Here is a 23268-nt window from a genome sequence, read left to right as displayed (position 1 = left end):
CCCCAGTTTCAGCCTGTTACAGCGCCTTCGTCCCTCCTACTTTTCCCCGCCCCTCCTGGGTACGTCACAATGAGTGACGTGTAAAGCGAACAATCACAGTCCCTCTCCTCGTGAGCCAGTAGGGACAGGGGAGGGAGGGGAGGGGGGAGGGGAGAGGACGGAAGGAAAAGGCTTCGGGGACTGGCTTGTCCCGGTCACCCAATCAGAGGGCTCTGGGGAGGAGTGGGGCGGGGCCCGAGAAGAGGGTGGGGGAGTGGGGCTAGGGAAAGGCATTAGAAGGCTGCGGGGAGCAGAGGGCGGGCTCCCAGAGATTAAAAGCAGCCAATCAGAGCTCGCCGGCTTCTTTCGGAGAGCGGCGTGGGGCGTCGCCGCCGCCGCGCGCGCCGGGGGCTGGTTAAGGCCATGAAACAAAAGAAACCCTGAGAGGGGAGCCGCTGCCACCTCCTGCAGCCCGCCCCGCTGCCGTCCCCACCCACCCACCTAGTTACCTACCTCTGCCTCCTTCCTCTGCCCCTCCACCCCGCCCTCTCCAGTCTCCGGGCGGCCCTGGCGCTCCTCGGCCCGGGTCGCCAGCCCCGCCGCCTCCCCAGAGGAAAGGTGTTTGCGCGCTGAGCAGGGCCCGAGCCCTGTCCGCCATGGGGCTCGCCGCCCGCCGCGCCTGACCCGGCCGCTGCCGCCGCCGCCGCCATTGACAGCGCGCCGCCGCGATGCCGAGCGGCAGCTCCGCGGCCCTGGCCCTGGCGGCGGCCCCGGCCCCCCTGCCGCAGCCGCCGCCGCCGCCGCCGCTGCCGCCGCCCGCGGGCGGCCCGGAGCTGGAGGGGGACGGGCTCCTGCTGAGGGAGCGCCTGGCCGCGCTAGGCCTCGAAGACCCCAGCCCGGCGGAGCCCGGCACCCCGGCGCTTCGGGCCGCGGCGGCGGCGGCGCAGGGCCAGGCCCGGCGGGCGGCGGGGCTGTCTCCGGAGGAGCGGGCTCCGCCCGGCCGGCCCGGGGCCCCGGAGGCGGCCGAGCTGGAGCTGGAGGAGGACGAGGAGGAGGAGGAGGGGGAGGAAGCGGAGCTGGACGGAGACTTGCTGGAGGAGGAGGAGCTGGAGGAGGCAGAGGAGGAGGACCGACAGTCGCTGCTGCTGCTGTCGCCGCCCGCGACCGCCACCTCCCAGACCCAGCCGATCCCGGGCGGGTCCCTGGGGTCGGTGCTGCTGCCCGCCGCCGGCTTCGATGCCCGGGAGGCGGCCGCGGCGGCCGCGGCGGCGGGGGTGCTCTACGGAGGGGACGATGCCCAGGGCATGATGGCGGCGATGCTGTCCCACGCCTACGGCCCCGGCGGCTGCGGGGCGGCGGCGGCGGCCGCCCTAAACGGGGAGCAGGCGGCCCTGCTCCGGAGGAAGAGCGTCAACACCACCGAGTGCGTCCCGGTGCCCAGCTCCGAGCATGTCGCCGAGATTGTCGGTCGCCAGGGTGAGTGCGGCGGGGAGGAGGGGAGTCCAGCTGGGCATGGCCCCGGGCGTGGGTGGGGGAGCCGAAAGAGGCGAGCTCCCGGCTGCAACATTGAACCCGGCGAGTCCCCCAAATCCATCGCGAAGGGGTCTGCGAGGAACCGTGGGTAGATAAGATGAGAAGGTGGGTCACCTTGCGAAAACCTACGGTATTCCGCTCGTTTTGCATGGTGAAAGGTGTTAAGTTTCTCCAGGCACCAAATCCGGTGGTGTTCACTTAACTCGGGCTGTATTCGTGGAACACCAGGCTGGCGTGGCACCAGAAACCTCAGTGAGGTGGTAAAAGGTCGGGTCGGTGGTGGATTCGGTGTTGTGCACGGAAAGCTGCGAGATTGCAAGTTTGCGCAGCCGACGGTACCCAGCTCACCTTAGGGAGCAGCTTGTTCAGACGAAGAAATTGACAGGAATGGAGGCTTTGTACGAGAGCTCAGTCGAGAGGGAAGGGGATGTTCAAGTGGTGGGTAATGCCATCACCCCCCTCCACCCCTCCGCTATTCAGAAACTTAGCTTTTGAAGAGCAGCCTAACTCTGTTGATCTTTTTGTATTCCCTTTGATACATTTTAACTCTCGAAATGCCACATTGGCTGTCTTTTAGAACTACTCTAGTGGACACGATGAAGAGAAAATGGACAGTAAGGTAATTGAGTTAAGGAACTCTATGCGATTATACAGTTTTCAGTAAATTCTCTTCACTTGCCAGCACACCAGCACTGCAGACAGACTCCTCCCACATTGTTCAGACAAAGGACCTATGTCTCAGATTCCAGGAGTAGATTTGTGAAGGTGGGGGAAGGGGATGCCCAGAGTACCTCTGTAACCGACATTTTTAGGGAAGGTCCTCTGCTCTTTAGTATAGCTTCCCCCCAGCCCCTCCCCCCAATACTAAAGGAGTAAATACTACCCCAGCTGCCTTATTTCAATATAGCTTAGCCTGGTTGATGCATGTCTCTTTACTGTTAGGTTGAGAGCATTGTTGGGGTCAAATAAAGAGAAATAATGGCGCTGCTGCTTAAATGATCTCATCTTTCCCTAGTGGTCTAAAGTACACATAAATAAGAGGTCTGTGGAAATGGTGGTTTCAAATGTCAGAGTTGGCTCATTTCTTACCTCTCGGATTTTAATAAGAAAAACCCGTCTGAAATCTGGATAAAGGAGATAGCTTATTTCAGACTGCCTGATGACTAGTACTTAAAGGCACTGTTCGAAGCTGGTACCATTCAGTTGAGAATTTATTCCTGTAGTTTGGTAAATAAGATTCAGATGCCTTGTTTTTGTTTTGTTTTGTCTTGTTTGGATGGGCTTGGGGGGCTTTTTTGTTCTTTGTTTTACCATACTTAAGATACTAATCTAGGAGAGCGCTGTTTCACCTTACATAGAATAAAACTGTAACATCTCAATTTATAAATCCAAAATGAGTTGGCCATTCAATTAACTACATCAAGGAATTGCTATGTTTCAAGCTTCTGTTTTGCCAGGTGAGGGTTTATGGCAGTTGGGAATGTGAGGTTGATTCAGACAAACTTGCTGTCCTTAAACTAGGAGTCTAATAAACAGTGGAATGGCACTAAACTAACATGTCGTTTAATGGCACTCACTGTAGTGAGTGTGTGACAAACAGACAGGGCTTGTGAGAACATCAGCCCTGTAGGGACTTGGAGAGTGGATAGGACTTAAATGGAGATGAAGAAGAAGGACTGAGGAACAATGTGAGGAAAGGTGTGGAGGAATGATCTCTAAGTATGATTAGAAAGTTTTGGGGGTTTTGGTTTTGTTTTTGTTTTTGATACTTGGGGTCTTAAAAGGAGTGTGGCGAAAAGAGGCTGGGAAGGTGTCTATTCAGGCCAAAGTACGAAAAACTAAATGCTATACTAGGATTGCACTGCCTGAGCACAAGTTGCTTCAGTGTGCTTACAGTTTAGGATAACAAAAGAAAAGAACATTTACATTATTTGCCAGTTTGACTAAGGACAAGATAATGATATCTTTTGTATATTTAGTTAAATACAAACTTTTGTCCTTTTCTATATTTAAAGCACGAAAAAATGATCCCTAATTACACAGACTGTTGTCTTTATACAAATCCATTATTTAAAAGTAAACTGAATTCATTCTGAGTTTTTATTTTGTACCATCTCCTGAATTACAGCAAATGAGATAAAATCTTTAGTTTTTCTGGGCTGTGCTCATTGGTTAATAAGGAAATGTGGTTCTATTTATGTCTTAGGACGTGGAGACAAATTGCTGACTATTCTCTTGCACTTAATATTTCCCAGAGCTGACAGTCCTGTTAAAAGGATGCCATCATCCGCTATCTTAAGAGCAGAAAGTCTTGTCCCCCTTTTCCTGTTCTGAACCATGCACCTAGTGGATCATTGACCCCTTCCCCATCTCCACCCGGCAGCCAGCACCATAACAAAACCTGTAAAGTGTGTTCCCACTCCCACCAGGAACAAGGCAACTTCTAATGTTTGCATCCTTCTATAGGGTGGTAATTTCTATTTTCTCCAAGCGAATAAATGGGGCAAATCACTTAATTTACTTGTCTGCTTTGGATGAACTGAACTTTCATTCTTAAGGATTATCCATTCCTGCCATTTTATTCATTACCTAAAGTTGTAATTTTCTGTTTGTCATCTCTTAATTGGTTTTGGAAATAAATATGACACAGATGGAGACATTTCTGACTTCAGCTCTGAAGCAAAGGGTAGGACAAATGGAATTCTGAGTCATATAGACTAGAACTCATATAGTGGCCTCTGGTTCCAGTATCTTTAAAAAAAAAAAAAAAACCCACTGCTTTTGATAGTGATGAAAGTTGTCAGTGTTGACCTCATATTTGCACTCCCATATTTGCAAATGTTAAATTGGCCCCATTTTCTTAAGATTTGCATCTCATATTGAAACCAACAATACTGTAAAATAAAGCCATGAACTAAATAAAGGGGCTTTTTGATAAGCACTGAAGTTTTAGAATATGAGCTAGAGATTAAACCTGACAATAGACTTGGGGCCTGGGTGGCTCAGTCAGTTAAGTGTCTGACTCTTGATTTAGGCTCAGGTCATGATCTCACACAGTTTGTGGGATCAAGCGCCACATCAGGCTCCATGCTGACAGTGCAGAACCTGCTTGGCCTTCTCTCTCTCCCTTTCTTTCTGCCCCTCCCCCCCCCCATTCGTGTGTGTGTGTGTGTGTGTGTGTGTGTGTGTGTGTGTGTGTGTGTCTCAAAAATAAATGAAGTAAACTTAAAAAAAAAAAACACCTGACAACAGACTTAAAACTTAAACTTTTGTTGAACATAGTACCCACAAGACACATTCGCAGTGGTTAATATGAGGTTTAATGTACAGCCATTGATGTCCAGTTAGGTTAAAAAGTGAGTTAAAATAAACTCTGTACCCATTCTTAACTACATTATAAGTAAATACTGAATGTCCTATATTCAGTTGTCTTAGAAATTTGTAACATAGGGGGTGTATGTTACTGTTTAAGCTTAACATGGGTCTTCATCTATTTTCAATAGTGACTTTATATGTATGTTGTTCTCTTGCCTCATAGCCTGGAAGAGTTGTCTCCAGCTTTTTTTGATTGTACATCCTGTCAAAAAAATTAATCTTGTACTTCCAAAGTTTGTATATTTATGTATGAATGATATGTATCTGATATATACTATAAAAACATGTAAAAAATTTAAAGAATGAGGTAACAGTGGAAATTGGAGTTCTATTTTTTGTGTGTCTACACTCTAGTGGGCTCTGTACCTTTGGCTGTCACTGAGCTCCACCCCTTCCAACATTGTTTTCTTCTCTGTTGAGCTACTCTGTCTCCACTGATTTCCCAGTGGTTATTTGTGTGGTCACTTTTAAAATAATGAATATGTTACATTGTTTCAATATCTCATAAACACATCCTTGTGACAATTTTCCCCATTTTATTAGGGTAGAACCACTCTTAAGTTTTAACATAATTGAAATAAGGTATATGCTTATTTGTGTATGTTTGTTCAAAAGAAAAAGAGAAACTTAGGTCATGCCATACGTAAATTCCCTATTCAAGAAGAAATACACATTTCTTGAGGAGAAACTGTTTCAGAACAACGCTAAAGTACATTATCTTTTTCTTTTATGGAGTAGGGGGGATTATTGGCCTTCTCTTTGCCAGGTACCATAATCCTTCTAGGCTATTATCCCCATTTTATGGGTGTAGAAACTGAAGCTCCGAGAGATAACTTGCTCCAAGAAAAAAAAAGTGGAACTTGGATTTAGACCAGTTTGTTTGACATCAAAGATTAAGTTGCTGCCTCTGTATTCAAGCATCCTGCTCAGGAAGGTTAATGATATTTGAGTTAATTTCCTCCCTAATCTTTGGGCTACTGTATTTCTAGTATAGATAACTTCAAATATCCTCACTCTCCAAATAAATTTACTTAATAAAATTTTGATGTCTCTGCTACCCAGAAGGCACAGTTCTCATTCTAATATTCTCCTTCTCATATGCCTAACTAAAAATTCACTGTCATTTATAGTTCAGAAAGTTAATTTGTGTTATATACCTGCTAGCTTTACAAAGCTTATATTGTAACTTCTAGGCTTTAAAATTTAAATTTAGTTGATAATAGTTTGTTAGCTCTGGGACCATTGGGAAAGGTTCAATTATTGTTTTGCAAATGGGTGGGGAATCTACTGCCTTTTCTTCCTGGCTCATTCAGCTAATGAACTATTTGGATTCACTAGGAGGAAATGGAAAATAAGGTGGTAATACAAGGGTGTATTTTCTACCCCCTGGTTACCAACAATCTAAAAATGATCCAGGGAGTCAAGTATACAGGAACTGTTAACTCTGTTAGAGATTCCTGTTTAGGAAAATTTTCAACAAAGTTTATGGGTTAGAATTCTCTGTAGCTCTTCTTATATCTTAAGTTTTCAAGGAAAGATAGTATTTAGTTATAAGATAGTGCTTAATATTTTGTGCATTTGGTTTTGAATGAATTTGATATTTGTACAGATTGAAAGATTTGATACTTTTGCCTTAAACCAAATACAAAAATGTTCAGAATATATGTTTTAATATAAAAAACTACCCAAATTCCTTCAACAGTCTCTGCTCAGCTATGGTATATTGGAAAGAGTCTACAATCAGAAATTAAAATTTCTAAATTTGATTACTCTGTGCCAGTAACTCACTTTGTGATCTTGGACAAGTCACTTAAACTCCCTAGGCTTCAGATATCTCTTCAGCTGGATGTAACCTTATCGATAATACCTTTAGAAACTGAATGATACAAATAAATTGAAACACATGAAACTTTAAGCGATAAGTACATGTTGTTTTTGTTGAGTTAAATCTGAAATTAAGTCGAACCACTTTTTAATCTCATTTACCTTTCTTGGCTTTAGCAGTTTCACACATTATATTCTTCTAACGTGTAACAACTAGAACCATCTGATGTCTGAATGCCTTCTGGCTACACGGCACTTCTGTCTGGATAGATTTGAATTATGTTGTGATGACAGCGAACCCCAGCATCTCAGTATTAAAACAATAAAGGGTAATTTCTTATTCGCAGGGGCTCTGCTCATTTCAGTTATTCAGGGACACGGGCCAGTGCAGTGGCCACCATCGCAAGTGTTAGCTGGTCTTCCCATGTGCCAGCGGAATAAGAGACAGTAGCATAGGACATCCTGGTCTTTAAATATTAGACCCGGAAGTAATAATTACATCTCCCGTTTTGTTAATCAGAGTAAGTCATGGGGCCACACCTAACTTCAAGTAGGTAAGAGAAGGTCCATTACAACCATGTGCCCACAGAAGAGAGCCAGAATATTCCTGAACAGCTATAGTGACTACCACAGTATTATTTTATGATCAAAGGGATTGTTACAGAATTTTTTAATGTAATTTAGGCCATGTAGAATTTTTGAAGTTGAACTCCAAGTGAAAAAATAAGTAACAATGTTCATAAGAGACTAAATAGGTAAGTGTATTTGCAGTTTAAAACCTCCTTTAGGAAACTCCAGGTAGATTATGGAAAATCTATTTTAAAACCCCATTGATCTTCAGGTAATTCCAAAGTGATAGTTTTTTTATTATTATTATTATTATTAAACTACATCTTAATACCTCCCAGATGGCTTTTAGACCATAATTTCTGAGTTTACTTTTAACTTTTTTCCCCATGCCACCATTAGGTGCCATATGGACATTTTTAAAGATTAAATATGATATTTAAGCTTTTAAAATAATTTTCCAGTATTAGTATTACCAAGTCCAACTATACTACATTGAATGTATGCACAGCCTAGTGCCATTTGGATAGTTCGAGTCTTTATTCTATGATTGAGCACTGCATAACATTAGAACCTCTTCCGTGCCAGTGTTTGGGATTTAAGAACAATTCATGTGGGCACGGTTTGTTGCCTTTGTCCAGTAAGCAAAAATTACAATTCATTATATGCAGAGAATCCTGATTTGACTACAAATAAAGTACCATGGAATAATAAGATTGGCCTTGAAATTATAAAGACAGTCCTTTAATGAAAACTGCAGGTGTAGTTAAAGATTAGCGTGAAGTAGTTGATCTTCTGGACACCATTGGAGGAGTGTAGGGAGGGAATAGTTCCAAACAACTAAAAGATTTCCCAAAAGGGTTGCTATTATTAACAGTATTTACATTTCAGGCTGACCTTTTTATTACTGTCCCTTTTTCCTTACCACTCATCTTCCCTTTGACGTACGTTCTCCCTTGCCATCAGTACCATTTTAATGTACTGTAGGAAAGGACATTGGAACTTGGGAGTTTAGAAAAAAACTTGTTAAAGACTTGGTTTCACCATTTGTTGCCTTTGTGCCTTTGTTGCCTTGTGACTTTGGACAAATCACTTAACCTTACTGAGCATTTCTTGTGGGAAAAAAACCTGTTCCAATGACTTGTCCTTCCTGGCCCCTTCCATCCCCCACTTGTTGTTGGGATCAAGTTTGAGAAGATGTCATTAGTACAGATTCATAGCACAATTGAAAGTACAGACATAATAAATTATATATGAGGCAGGGTAAAGTTTATAAATCTGCTAGATTTGTACTCTGAGCACATACTAGGTTGAAACTGAAAATTGTCACTTTAGTAAGTTTTTCCCAGGGTATACCACTAACTAAATGGTCCACAGTATATTTTTTTTTAAAGTTACAAATGAATCTGATTATTATATGGTACCCAAATAGAAGTAATTCTAAGGTTTCTATTAACATCCTCTAAAGCGCATGAGCCTAATTTTATAATCCCCAGTTAGGAGAATTGTTCTAGCTCTCTTCTCTAATTTACACCCTTATCTAGGTGTTTCAGCTTTGGTGAAAGGCTAAATATGAGCCTTTTTTTTTTTTTTTTTTTTTAAGTATTTCAGTTTTCTTGTCTAAGTGAAAAAAGAAGGGGAATTTTAGATTTTAACTCCTTCTTAAGAATCTACTAGAAAAATAAGTTAGGTTCAGAGAATGGTGTATTTTAGGAGTTATTAGTTTATAATTTTGGGCAATTCTAGGCTTCGGTTTTCTTCATGTATAAAATGAGGTTGAATTAGATTATTTCTTAGTGCTCTCACATTCTGATTTTTGTCCAAAAAGAGTCCCTGCAATCATGCAAAAGTATACCAGATTTCAGATTCCCAGTTAGATTGACTTCAACATATCCCCTCCAAGTTCAGTAAAGTTGATAATATTTCAGCATGCTTTATATAATCAAAATGTTAAGTTTTATCTTCAGGAGATAAATCCTTTAAGTGTTTTCAACTTCCTATAGAAAATTGATTCAAAGTCAAACAGCTTTTTTTTTTTTTTAATTATAAACCTTCAAGTGTGTGAGACAGTGTATCGTCTCATTTGATCCATTCTTATTCCCACCATACAGATAAGGAAACAGATCTATGGGGATATAAGTAACTTACCCAGGGTCTCAATCTCATGGAATTGGAGACTTAAACACTGCTATCTCAGTAAGTGGTAGAACAAGCAGACAAAAAGATCAGCAAAGATACAGAAGGTTTGAATACTATCTGCAATATAAGAAAAGAGACTGATATCTGTACATGAACATGTGTAGACATCAGATCATTCTGGTGCTTGAAACTGATACAAGTCAGTGAGGGCAGCACTGAATCTTGGTCATCTTTGCATCCTTGATAAAGTACCCAAAGCAAGGTAGATGCTTGTGATGTTTATTGTATTTAACTGGATTGTTGGATTAGACTTGCCACTTTACTATTCCTGTTTTAATTTCCATATTGTGGTAATTGGGGTTTTCTTCCCTCTTGCTTTTATTCCCAACCCTTTATGTAAGGAGCCAGTCAACCTGAACTTAATTTGGAGCTTTGTTTTATGGCCAGTAGCAACCTTCTTGATTTAAGGCATTAAAAGTCAAAAATAACAAAACTAAAATCACAATAATGAAGCTGTTTGAAGTGCTGACAGAATGATATCTACAGTGAGACTGTATTCACAAAACATTTGAGGATTTTGACTAGAAGAGCTACAAGGACACTTGAACTCTAGAAAGGAAAGCATTTATGATACTGTGCATTTATGAATAGTTTGCATTGCTGATCCAAACAATGTAACTGTTGGGTTAAGTTAGTATGCATAAGAAACACTCTCTTATTGGGATTTAGCTGATATCCATCAGTCTTTGAAAACATAATACCGAAATTGAGTTCCTGTAAAGTTAAAGGAGCTTTTGAATAGGTGTCTGGACTATCCCTCAAGGAGTAGGATCCCCTCTTAATTCTAATATATCATGACACATGAAATAATATGTTCCTCCAGTGCTTTTAGAAAAAAACAGTATGGAGTCATAAGAGGCATGTGGGGTTGTTAAGACAACGTGGGTTTGAGATCTGACTTTCCCGCTGGGAGATCTTGAGCAGTTCAGGTTCTTTCCTGCCCTTCTTAAAGCACTGTTATGATGATTAAATGGGAATAAATCTAGATAAGTTTGGAAAACTGAAAAGTGTGCTACAGATTTTTACTTTATCATTATTATTTCAGGAAATACTTGAAGAGTGGTTGGGCATGGTTGGGTAGTCTTGTAAGTTACCCTTTACTGGGGAGCCAGGGTGGGGTCAGTAGGTTAGGCGTCTGACTTCAGCTCAGGTCATGATCTCACAGTTCATTTCATGGGTTCGAGCCCCGCATCAGGCTCAATGCTCTCAGCAGAGCCCACTTCAGATCTTCTGTCCTCTTCTCTCTCTGCCCCTCCCTCCCTCACATATGTGTGTGCTCTTTCTCTGTCAAAAATAAATACTTAAAAAAAAAGTTACCCTTTACAGAGCCACCTACTTGAAAAACGGGCATTGTAATAAGCATTTTTAATACATGATTTCATTTAATCCTTGTAAGAACCAAGTGAGAAAAGTATCTTTAATCGTAGTTCCTCACCCATGAAGGAAAGATAAAGGTTTACTGACCTGCTAAAGTTCACAAAGCTGGTTAGTGATCATCCGAAGTCAATGTTCCCAACCATTATTACTCAACCTACTTTTCCTTGAGGAAAGGAAGAAAAGATATATGTGTATGAAATAAGGTAGTATCTGATTGTCCCAAGTTCTTTTAAGACTTTAAAAAAGAAACAGTGACTTTTTCCTAGGAGAAGAGGGACTTGGTCAAAAATGTAAGCATCAGAAAGGACCTAGAGGTTGAATGACCTGACATTGAAACCAGGAGTAGAAACGGGGTGGGGGGGGAGAAACTGGTGATATACTTAAGACCCAGGCCTTCAGATGATCAGTTTTTTGCTTCTTACATTGTTTCCTTTAAACTATGCCTTGGAAGATTTATATGTGGTAGCAGTAATAATGAGTCTGCACCTTTGTACTATTTTGAGTTCATAGAGCCAGGCTTCACATGTACAGCCTCATCTTCCAAACGGCCATGGTTGTTACTCAGAAGCTATAAGGTGTGGAGCAGAAGTACTGTGGGTTTTCCACGTTATTTAGGGAAGTATCTGAGCAGAGACAGAAGAGGAACAGGAGGAACAGGGCATGTTTAGGAGATGATAAAGTCTAGAAGAAGCTGGGTTATGGCTACTTGATGGGAGAGAAGTGGGGGGAGGGGGGCAGCAGGTGGTTTTAATGTCAGGCCAAGGAGTTCTAATTTTCTCAAAGGTAAAAGAGCTACTCACAGAGTTTCATTCCCCCTCCTTATCTGTGTGTCTGTGTGTCTATCTGTCTATCTCTTTATAAATGTTTATTTGTTCTGAGAGAGAGTGAGAGCCCGCAAGCAAGGGAGGGGCAGAGAGAGAGAGAATGAGAATCCCAAGCAGGCTCAGCACTGTCAATGCAGAGCCACCCAACTGAGCCACGCAGGCGCCCTACAACCACCACGACTTATTTAAAGTGTGTGTGTGTGTGTGTGTGTGTGTGTGTGTGTGTGTGTGTGTGTGTGTACTACACCGATATCCTAGTAGGATTCTTTTCCCTTAAAACAACACTCTTGGGGGGAAGTTTTGAATAAAGGTACATGCCAAGGATGACCCAAAGTGGATATATACACATAATGCAATTTTGGTGTTTAGCTTTCTCAAGTCACCTTAGGTTAAGGTATATGTAGCTAATTTATGAAGTGAATGGAAAATACAGTGAACTTCTAGAAAACAAAATACTCTGTGAAAAATCAGCAACAGCTCACATAACATTTGGGGCTTGTTTCTTAAAAAGAAGAAGAAGAAGAAGGAAAGAAAAAAAAATGGGCATGTGGTGGCTCAGTAGGTTAAGTGTCCAACTCTGTTGATTTCGGCTCAGGTCATGATCTCACAGTTCCTGAGATCAAGCCCCTCATGGAGCCCTCTTGGGATTCTCTCTCTGTCCCTCCCCCACGCGCACGTTTACGCGCTCTCTCTCTCTCTCTCTCCCTCCCTCCCTCCCTCCTACTCCCTCTCTCTCATAATAACTAAACATTAAAAAAAAAAAAAGATTCTTTGCCCCTACAAGATGGAATTTAAACCCCTTGCTGTCATTGAAGATGTGTCCACCTTTCACTGTGTGTGGTAACTTTGGCAGCATTAGAAATCTAAGGCAGATAGTAAACAAAATTAAAGAACAGAAAAAGATTTCTGGATTGAGCCTTCCATTTTCCTTCCAGCTCCTAGAGTCCACCTACAGTGTCCTGCCAGAAGGTCTCCATAGGCAGTTCACAGTGGGGACTGTGGGCTTGTTCGCAGGCTATCCAGAGCACATCACATCTCTCCACTACCTTCAGTTAAACTTTTCTTTGATAACCCCCACCCCACCCCCAGTAAAAGAACATTTGGCATTGCAGCCCTTCTTACGCATGTTTTACTGAAATATTTGGAACATGTTGAGTTTTGGTACTGTTTTTAACTTTAATTGTTGTTTTTAATGTTGATTACAGCCTATTAAATTGATACTGCAACCCCAGGTTTGAGAAACCCCGAACATCCATCGTTTCAGTTCTTTTTCTTCCTTTTAACTCCTCTCCCAGCAATGAGAGAGAGACGGGTCCCTCTTAACTGCTATGCCTCTGGCAGGAGAGGTTCTCTTTACTCTGCAGAAGCAAGGCAGGACCGGACCTCTGCTCACCAGGGAGCAAGAAGGCCATGAATCTGGCCACAGCTCCAGGGTTTTAAGGCAAACCCAGCCCCAGCCAAGTGATATAGATAGAAAGGGGAAATGAGTTCTTATACTAGGGCTAGATTGGAGACTTTTTCATGTGGGGGATTTACTTCCAAATCAAAATAGAATTACCACTATAGAACTTTGTATCCTAGTTCTTAACATTCTACACATTCTACATCTACACATTCTGGTACAAAGCTTGACATCTGTTCTTTTTATCAGTAGCTGTAAGAAGACCATGGTTAGACCTCACCTCTTAGAATGAAAAAGCCTTGTTCAGATTTCAGGTTATGAAATCATTTACCCTGCAGTTCATACAATTTAAAATAACGTCAGTACTAGCCAAAAGTCTAATGAATATATATATGCTAAGTCTAGTAAAATGTGTCATTTCTTTGTATTTTAAAAAAACTTTTCTGGTTTAATCATACTTCTTGGAAAAAACTAATGGATTTGTACGGTTCAAAATTATTAAAATAATAAAGAGTGTGGAGGAAAATTAAGGCTCCCTTCTACCCTGTCCCCCTAAGTGAACGAGTTTTATGACTGCATTGTATTCCATTATATAGCTGTACTGGCCTCATGCTAATATAATTAAGTAATATAATACAAAGGTCATTTTATACCTGTGCAAGTATTTCTGCAGGATCAGTTCTATGAGTGGGACTGTAGGGGCAGAAGGATCCATGCAGTTGTAATTTTGACAAATAATGCAAACTGCCCTTGGGCAGTTCATACTCCCAGCAACTAAATATAAAGGTCCTTTTTTTCCCTGTTCTTAGTAGCACTGTTTTTGATACTTGTTTTGATATTTGATATTCTTATAGGTGGAAAAAGACCCTTCAGTTCACATGGAAATGGGAATTTTCATGTTTCATAGCCATTTGTAGATTTCCTTTTCTGTGAACAGTTTCTTTTATTTTTTTAAATTAGGTTTTGGTGTTCTGATACGTAGGGCAGGTATATGTATGTATGTAAGAGAGAGAAATTAGCCATTTGTGGTATAAGTTGTAAATAATTATTTCTTTAAATTATTTTTGGTGACTTTTGCCATGCAGCAGATTTTTTAAGTGTAATCTAATTTATCTGTACTTTTATGGCCTCTGAGTTTTATGCCACTCTGAGATTATAAATTCTTCAATGATTTTTTAAATATCTTAGACTTTGCAAATAGAAACTTAGTCTAAAATACTCTAAAAACCTTTGACCTCCTTCACCTATAAAATAATAAAACAAGTTTGTTTTTTCTTTAGTTTGTGTTGCCTATTTAGAAGTCCCCAACTTTGGTGTGTGTGTGTGTATATATATATATATATATATATTCATTCCTAGAAATCATGTGTTGGTTGTTTGAACCTCAGTGTGTATGTTCCTATAGAAACAACATTATGATTGATGAGGTTTCCTGTAGTCCTAATCCAAATTGAGGCTATTGTGTTAAAACTGTCTTAGAAAATTTAGGAGAGAGAAGAAATACATTCTTTTATTTTTGTTTTGGCAGTGGCTTAGAGGGACTGGGCTTTGCTACCTTCCCATTACCTCCTCTGACCTGGAAGGCCTAAATAAGTACACAGTCCTTTGGGGCAGGATAGGCCTATCTGACTCCCCTATCTCAGAAGTGGTCCCCACTCAAAATATTTGTCTTCAGTCCTCCAGAGCCAGTTATTAAACACCTCTTTGTTAGTACCGGCCTTAGGCCAGATAGCATTCTGGGTACCTTTAGGCATATTTTCTTCCTACTAGGTATTAAAAAGTATTGTATCGTGTGACTGATGGTTGCTTCTAGTCTCAAAAGTATTTATTTGGAGAAGTTTACTTAATTCAATTTTCTAGTGGTCAGTATTAGTAAGGATTGAGAGGAACTAACCTCAAACTCTTTGGTTATTTCTCTCTTTGTCCTTAATAGAAATTCCCAGTGTTTTTCTGCAGGATGAACAGGACCCTCTTTGTTAGAAATGTGGTTCCAGCAGACTGCCTTCTTGTTAAATTGTAGCCCAGAGTATCTGAATAATAACAATAACTCCCCTGGATGTATAATGTGAACAGTTAGTTATTTGTTCACATCACAGCCTTTTAGAATTTCTTAGATAGCTCTCCATCAGTCACATATTGGCCAATGGAAAGTGCTCTCGGTTCACAGCCCTAAGCAACATCTTTTGTGCTGAAAGAGGAGTCTTCTGAAGATTCAGTCTATATAAAAAAATAGATATGGAAGTTTTATTGCTCGTGTCTTCTAATTCACTCTCTATTGTGGAGCAAAAGCAGTAGCATTGCCTTATAGTCAAAAGTAACACTATCAACTCAATCTTCTTGTAGTTCTTTATAAATGTAAATTTACAGCAGCACTATTCATTCATCCATTCATTTGAGAGAGAGAGCACACATACAAGCAAGGGAGAGGGGCAGAGGGAGAGAGAGAATCCCAAGCAGGCTCCGTGCCCAGCACAGAGCCCAATGCGGGGACTTCATCCCACAACCGTGAGATCATGACCTGAGCCAAAATCAAGAGTTCAACGCTTAACCGACCAAGCCACCTAGGCACCCCTACAGCAGCAGTCTTTGTAGTTAAAACTGTCGAGTTTTACAGTAGCATAAATTCAACTCCTTGAAGTAATTTCTTGATTGCCCCCAAGCCACCTCCTCCCCTTGGCCCTTCTTACCTTATCCAGTTACTGCACTAAATGCTTTCCTTGCAGTTTTGCTTTTAGCCCCTCCCTGCCAAACAAATCTTCTCAAATGAATATCTTTGAATTAGAGTAATCTTGACTCTAAAAGTGTTTTTATGATAAGCACCTAGGATCCAGCAGTGAGAAAACAAGCCATTTCTTTGTAAGTTTTACAGTTTGTTGAAAGGGGGAATAGGTGTGGGTTAAGTTCCAAAAATCCAATGGTAGGTTGAAGAAAGTTGCGTTGCATATGTTACAATTGAAGTTAGCATAATCAGTTCCCTTCAACAAAGTTGCATTAGCAATGTGGGGCTAGAAGATGAAAGTCTTGAAAAGCTCAGCAAAAAAAAAAAAACCCTTACATTCAAAGCAATATGTATAAGAAAGGCCCAGTGTTTATAAAGGAAACCAATCTTTGTTTCAACATGTGCTGTATGGGCGCCCTAAAGGTATATACTTCTAGTCAACCATCCAGTGGTTTGGGAATGCTTATGCTTAGGAAGGGTACACAAAGCAGTCCTGAGGGATAGGAACCTTTGTAGAGGATGAGGCATCTAAACTAAAATATGAAGGCCAGCAGGAACTAAAAAGCAAGCAGAGGTGGGAGTAAAGAGGCAAGGACAAAGGAACATTCTAGTCACAGAAGCAAGGGAGCATGGGTAAGGAGTTTAATATGGTAAGAGCACACTGCAGAGTTACAGAAGTGAGGAAGGAGAAAAAGCAAGTGGTAAAGAGGTAGATCTAGAGAGAGGTAATCGGGCCCCAGGTAAAGAGGGGCCTTGTGTGCCAAATTGCTTGGACTTTATCCTTGTGGTAAAAGGGAGCCATTAAAGCACTTTATGCAAAGAAGTGATCATGTGATCTGTGCTTTATTTAGAAACCATTATTTGATTAAAATGAATATAGCCAATGGGTTGGAGTGAGGTGGGACTGGAGGCAGGGAGACTTGGGGGAGGAGGAGCTTTTACAGTTAGCAGGTTAGAAATGATGTATGTAAAGACTCAGTTTGTATGTGTTATGAATTCATTGGGGGCAAAAAAGGGAGGAAAGATTTAAGAAAAAGACCACCCCCAAAGTGTGACATGTGTCTTTAAGAGCACCTGGCCTCAGGGTACCTGGGTTTCTCAGCCAGTGACTCTTGATTTTGTCTCAGGTCATGATCCCAAGGGTCAAGCCCCGCCCGCGTCAGGGTCTGTGTTGAGCATGGAGCCTGCTTGGGATTCTCTTTCCCTCTTTCTCTCTCCCTCTCTCCCCTATTTGCTCTCTCTCTCTCTCTCTCTAAAACAAACAAACAAACAAACAAACAAACAAAACCTGTCCTCTTCGTTTTGAGGAACCTAGATAACATAATATATTCATGAGAACAGATGTATTCTAGCAAGCTTCATGGTAAGATCTTTGAAAACTATAACCGCATGGCTCAGTTGTCCATTTAACACTTTAAGTTACACTTTGAAGCCCTCTAATCTCATGTAGTTGGTTCTGGTAATAGGTGATTGCTCTAAAAAGTCAATTAAAGAATTAATGGATTGTTATGTATGTGCATCTCCAATATTTTATTTTAACTTAAATGCATTTAGGATTTGGGGCCAAAACCTTTCATTTGAGAGTGGGTCTGCCAATCTGAGTAGTCTTTTAATAAAATCCATCCAGTGCCCATATTCCATACAATTTCCAATATGTTTCTTTTGAATTTAGCAAGAACTTTACAGTGAGGGCAGCATCATTCTGTGTTAGTTTTTTACCCCAGGCCTTTACAGTCGTCTCACTCATGCATAATTCACCCTTCTCTTCTTTAAGGTACATATATTTATTGAGACTTTCAAAAATAATCATCTTAATTTTCATACAAGTACAGTGTCTTTTTGCATTCATGTTTCACTGGTTTGTGTCATAGTTAATTGAGTTAGTGCTTGTGTACAGCTAGAAGAAACAGTTATGGGGATACCTTACTTAGTAAGCCTCACATTCAACTGATGGCAGCAGATGTGAGATAGCCTTTGGGCCATGAGCATTTTGCTCATCAGGTGAGTTTACAGAGGAAAGAGTAATGTTAAAAGATGACAATTAAGTGGAAAGCTGTTAAAGAACTTCTGCTTTATAGTATAGTTGTATGAAATTTGAGGTTCTCGACTGACAAAAAGACCATAGATTTTAAGTTAGACTGGGTTTAACCGTTTTCCTGAGCTTCATTTTCCTTATCAATAAAAGTGTAATAATCAAGTTCTTAGGGTTCTTGTATAGATTGAATGAGACAGTAGATGGTCAGTGTCTTACATATGCATTAGTGGTTTTTTCTTTGCCACCAACATCCTGCAAGCGAGCTAATTATTACCGTTCTGAAAGTCAGACCTGCTTGTGGTCTCGCTTGCCTGTACAGAGGATTTCGTGCATCATTTGCAGTGACTGATAACAAGAGAAAGGAAACAATTAGCATGACTTCTAAGATCTCCTGGTAGAGGCACCGCCTCTTCCTAAGTGAAAGACCAGGACACAAGTATACCGGAGGACCAGGGAGCATTTGTGGAGTTAGGAAAGCTTTCTCATCTAGTGATAAGTTTTTATGATGAAGAAAAACTAAAATTAAAACAACAACAGCAACAACAACAACAAAAACGCAGCTGTCCAGAAGCAGACATTTGGCTTGCACGGAGCTTTCTGTGATTTGTCTTTACCAATATTATTGACATAAATGTTGATTCTTACGAAATATGTTCTTTCTAACAGGTTGTAAAATTAAAGCACTGAGAGCCAAGACAAACACATATATCAAGACACCTGTTCGTGGTGAGGAGCCCATTTTTGTTGTCACTGGACGGAAAGAAGATGTTGCCATGGCCAAAAGAGAGATTCTCTCAGCTGCAGAGCACTTCTCCATGATTCGTGCATCTCGAAACAAAAATGGCCCTGCCCTGGGAGGATTGTCGTGTAGTCCAAATCTGCCCGGTCAAACCACCGTTCAAGTGAGGGTCCCCTATCGTGTCGTGGGATTGGTAGTTGGACCGAAAGGAGCAACTATTAAAAGAATTCAGCAGCAGACCCACACATACATAGTAACTCCAAGCAGAGATAAGGAGCCTGTCTTTGAAGTGACAGGGATGCCCGAAAATGTTGACCGAGCGCGAGAAGAAATAGAAATGCATATTGCCATGCGTACAGGAAACTATATTGAGCTCAACGAAGAGAATGATTTCCATTACAACGGTACCGATGTAAGCTTTGAAGGTGGCACTCTTGGCTCCGCGTGGCTCTCCTCCAATCCGGTTCCTCCGAGCCGCGCAAGAATGATCTCCAATTACCGAAACGATAGTTCCAGTTCTCTGGGAAGCGGCTCCACAGATTCCTACTTTGGAAGCAATAGGCTGGCTGACTTTAGTCCCACGAGCCCATTTAGCACAGGGAACTTTTGGTTTGGAGATACACTACCATCTGTAGGCTCAGAAGATCTTGCGGTTGATTCTCCTGCCTTTGACTCTTTACCAACATCTGCTCAAACTATCTGGACCCCCTTTGAACCAGTTAACCCACTCTCTGGCTTTGGGAGTGATCCTTCTGGTAACATGAAGACTCAGCGTAGAGGAAGTCAGCCATCTACTCCTCGTCTGTCTCCTACGTTTCCCGAGAGCATTGAACACCCACTTGCTCGGAGGGTTAGGAGCGACCCACCTAGTACAGGCAACCATGTCGGCCTTCCAATATACATCCCTGCTTTTTCTAATGGTACCAATAGTTACTCTTCTTCCAATGGTGGTTCCACCTCTAGCTCACCTCCAGAATCGAGACGAAAGCACGATTGTGTGATTTGCTTTGAGAATGAAGTTATTGCTGCCCTAGTTCCATGTGGCCACAACCTCTTCTGCATGGAATGTGCCAACAAGATCTGTGAAAAGAGAACGCCATCATGTCCAGTTTGCCAGACAGCTGTTACTCAGGCAATCCAAATTCACTCTTAACTATATATATATACATAAATACTATATCTCTATATGGACTCGTAAAGGCATGGGTATAATGGTACCCCCAGTAAACTTCCTAATGAATTCTTATGACTGTTATCAGGCTTTATTGGGATTAGGCTCAAGTTGTTAGTAAACTTATAAAAGGCTGCTATGGTAACACTAAACCTAAGTGGTCTCTTGTCTATTAGTTTGGTTTGAATTGTTAATACTATCCTGTAGACCCAGAGACATAGCTTGTATAAGAATTGCTAAAACTGAAGTTCAGCTTGGCTGAGTGAAGATAATCATAGGTTGTGTGGCCTATGAGAAAAGTATATGCGTCTAGATTTCAAAACAGTGGGTCCCAAAGCCTAACCACATTAAGAGTTTATGGAGGGTACTTGGCATTACAGATGATTCAGACACTTCCAGTGCTGCCTTCTTTACACTGCCAGTTTTGACAAAACAGGTTCGTTTTTTATTTTACAACAACTTATGCCTAATTCTGCAGGATTGCAAGTAACTTTTTAATGCATTGTGATTACTTATTGGTAATAATAGGGCTGATGGCAGTTTACTCGATCACTGGTTATAATTTGGGACAAAAACTGCTACATTGACCTTCATCTCGCCCAGAATGCTCACGGCTGGTATGATCATTGGATCAGGAATGCAATTGTGTCGATTGTGAATTCCTACCCATTGCCTCCCTCGGTGAATGTGGAAATGACCACCTGGGTTTTCCCATTTCGGGAAGGGCTTTGGGATGCACCTATATTGGCTAATAATTGAGGATGCGAACATTCCATTCATTAGTCTGATCAAGCTGTTGATTAATTTTTAGACTATAGATCAAAATGTGAAACATTTTATGTTCAATCCATATTTGTCTTGCACATTATAAATATATTTTTATTTTTTAGTAATTCAGGGGAGGGGAGGGAGAGAGGGATAATAATGCCCTTAGCATAATTTACAAAAGCAGCTGTGATGACCTTCAATCAGTTTACTTCATTTCAAAACTATTTCCAATCACGAGGAAAGATTTCTTGAAGATACACTTTTACATTTCACCTGTGGATGTCTGTAACCTCATCCTCAGTATGTTCCCAAATCTGTGCTGGCATCGAAAGGACAAAAACAATATACTGGTGGGTTTTTCTACTAATTATTTTTTGAAGCATTATTTTCCCAACACAAAAGAGCTTTTTTTCTCAATATAACAAAAATTGAAAATCCTATGTGTATTGAATAGTAAATAGACAAATTTTATTTTTTATTTCCACTTGAAGAGTTACATTTCGTATAAAAGTTTACAAATAACGGTTTTTATTTTGATTTTTTCAGTATAAAAATTGCCTTGATGGCATATTATGATGTAATGCTAACTGCTTGTAGGATAGTTAAATGTCAGTATTGAAACCTAATCTTTAGCTGCCGTCTTGTAGATGCGAACGAATGTTCACCAAGCATGTATTTTGTATTTTGTTGCATCGTACACTGCAACTAATAAGCCAAGGAATCGACATATATTAGGTGCGTGTACTGTTTCTAAAAACCACAAACTAAGAATGATAAATTATCAATATAGTTTAGTATTTGCTAATTTTACTACACTCTTTTGTTATGTATATGTAGGGAAGTCATAGGGATTATAAATTCAATTTGAGTAAAGTTTAAAACCATATATTTTATGATAAAGGGCCTTTAACTTAAGATGGCCAAAGCACTGATATTATATATTTGCTGTAAAGAGAATTATAAGAGTTTTATTTTTCTGATATTAAAAGTTACTTAATAAAGACTTGTTTCCATTAACTTGAACGTATTCTCCCTGGTGTTTTTCATGCCATCGTTAGTTTAGACTGGAAGATAGCCGCTTACCAAAACTGAACATGTCTTTTACAGAATTGCCCCTCTCACACGCCAGCTACCTGTGTTCCTTCTTGCAGTGGCTTTTGTTAGTGTGTTCTTAGTGTTAAATGTGTCACTTAGGCTCCTACCCAAATTTAGCTTTTCCCTTAAATGAGTGTTACATTATAGTAAAATTAGAGATTTAGCTAGCGTTAGATTGGTTGCTTGTCCACAAGTACATTAGACACATAAAACAGTAAATGACTTTTTATACACTGATGTTAACTAAAATCCTGAATCCATTTAGACTCTATTCAGTTTCTATCCTTTGTTACGGGTTTTTATCTTTTTATCACTAAATCTAGAAAAACAATTTCTTTCTAATACGAGGGTAACAAGTTTTCAACTTTCAGTTGCTTAGTACCTTCTGAAAGGTTTGTGGTTGATAAAAATATTACTCCACTAATGAAGCAATTTGATACTGATTAAATTGTTGCCATTTGTTACAAAACAAAAATAAAGACCTTTCTAAGATGTTTTAAAGAAACCAAAATTCTGTTCGTTCTTAGATTGCACAGCCACAGTAAGTCCTTCCATACTAGGTGTTGGACAAATTCTGAGGCTGTGCTAGGAGACTGGAAAACATAGATTTGACGATGGGTAAGATCACTGCCCTGGAATTACTTTGCTAATTTTAAGATTAATCTCTACAAGGGCGAAATTTTGGGGTGTGTTACAGTGCCAGGTTCTGTCCCCCAATTCGCAGTTTTCCTTTTCTGCCATTTCAGTGACCCACGGTCAGCTGCTGTTGTTCTGGAGACAGACGCCCGACTTCATCTCGTCACGTAGGCATTTTATCATCTCTCATCACGAAAGAAGGGGGATGTTCTGAGAGAAAGAGACCACATTTACATAACTTGTATTGCAACATATTGTTATAATTGTTTTTATTCTTGTTAATCTGTGTCTAATTTATAAGTTAACTTGATCGTAGGCATGCACGTATAGGGAAAAACAGTAAATTTAGGGCTCAGTATTAACCATGGTCAGCTCTAATGTAGGCTGACCAGTGAATATGAATTTCTTTTACTTAATATAAGGTCAAGATCTTTCAGAGGACCTTGAAATTAAGCTACTTTGGAGGCTTTCCTTGCCAGAGGAAACCAAAACTATCTGAAACCAACGTTAGCAAAACGGATAAGCACTTACCCAAGTTCTAAGTCTGGATCCGCCTTTCCTTGGATGCTTGCATTAATTTTCTTGATTTTAGAAGTATTGGAGAAGAGAGGCTCTAGGAAGCCTGTCGACCCGTGTTACCAGGGAATTGCTACACCACTGGATAATCCACAACATGAACAATTAAGAATTAGGCAAACCTACTGAGTACTTGATATTACGTTTCCCCCCTAGCTGAAATTGAAGTGTTCCTGTGAAAACTTTTGTAAACTGAACATAGAAGCAGTTAAAAAGCAAAAATCCTCTTCAGATTTCTTTTGGTTGATGAAAACAGGTACTAATGTAGGTCTTTCATAAAAGCAAAGCAGTGCAAAGCAAACTTTCAGATAGCGGCGGTCACCTGTATTCCATTTTCACAGCCTTGGAGGGTAGATGCTGAACTGAAAACAGCTAGCAGTAATTCTTTCAATACAGGATTTTATCAAAAGTCCCTTGCAAAGCAGGTTTTTAGCAAGAATGAAGAAGGC

The 23268-nt window shown here is 40.8% G+C and overlaps 1 protein-coding gene across 1 annotated transcript; it reads left to right on the top strand.

Annotated features, from left to right (window-relative positions):
- Window positions 1-319: 319 nt before the first annotated feature.
- On the top strand, window positions 320-21535 carry MEX3C (mex-3 RNA binding family member C). Its single transcript, XM_019464028.2, has 2 exons — window positions 320-1455; window positions 18501-21535. The coding sequence occupies exons 1-2, from the start codon at window positions 708-710 to the stop codon at window positions 19724-19726; spliced, it is 1974 nt and encodes a 657-aa protein (XP_019319573.1). The 5' UTR covers window positions 320-707; the 3' UTR covers window positions 19727-21535.
- Window positions 21536-23268: the final 1733 nt, after the last annotated feature.

Source organism: Panthera pardus, unplaced genomic scaffold (genome assembly GCF_024362965.1).
Source record: "Panthera pardus isolate Hobbes unplaced genomic scaffold, ASM2436296v1 HiC_scaffold_15, whole genome shotgun sequence".
Lineage (NCBI taxonomy): Eukaryota > Metazoa > Chordata > Mammalia > Carnivora > Felidae > Panthera > Panthera pardus.
The sequence above is the reverse complement of the archived record's forward strand: the minus strand, read 5'-3'. Positions and strand labels throughout refer to the sequence as shown.

Excerpts from the sequence above, each read along its gene's own strand:
- MEX3C (XM_019464028.2), top strand. The coding sequence starts at position 708 with ATGCCGAGCGGCAGCTCCGCGGCCCTGGCCCTGGCGGCGGCCCCGGCC. Across the intron at positions 1,456-18,500 it reads CGAGATTGTCGGTCGCCAGG|GTTGTAAAATTAAAGCACTG; the intron begins GTGAGTGCGGCG and ends TCTTTCTAACAG.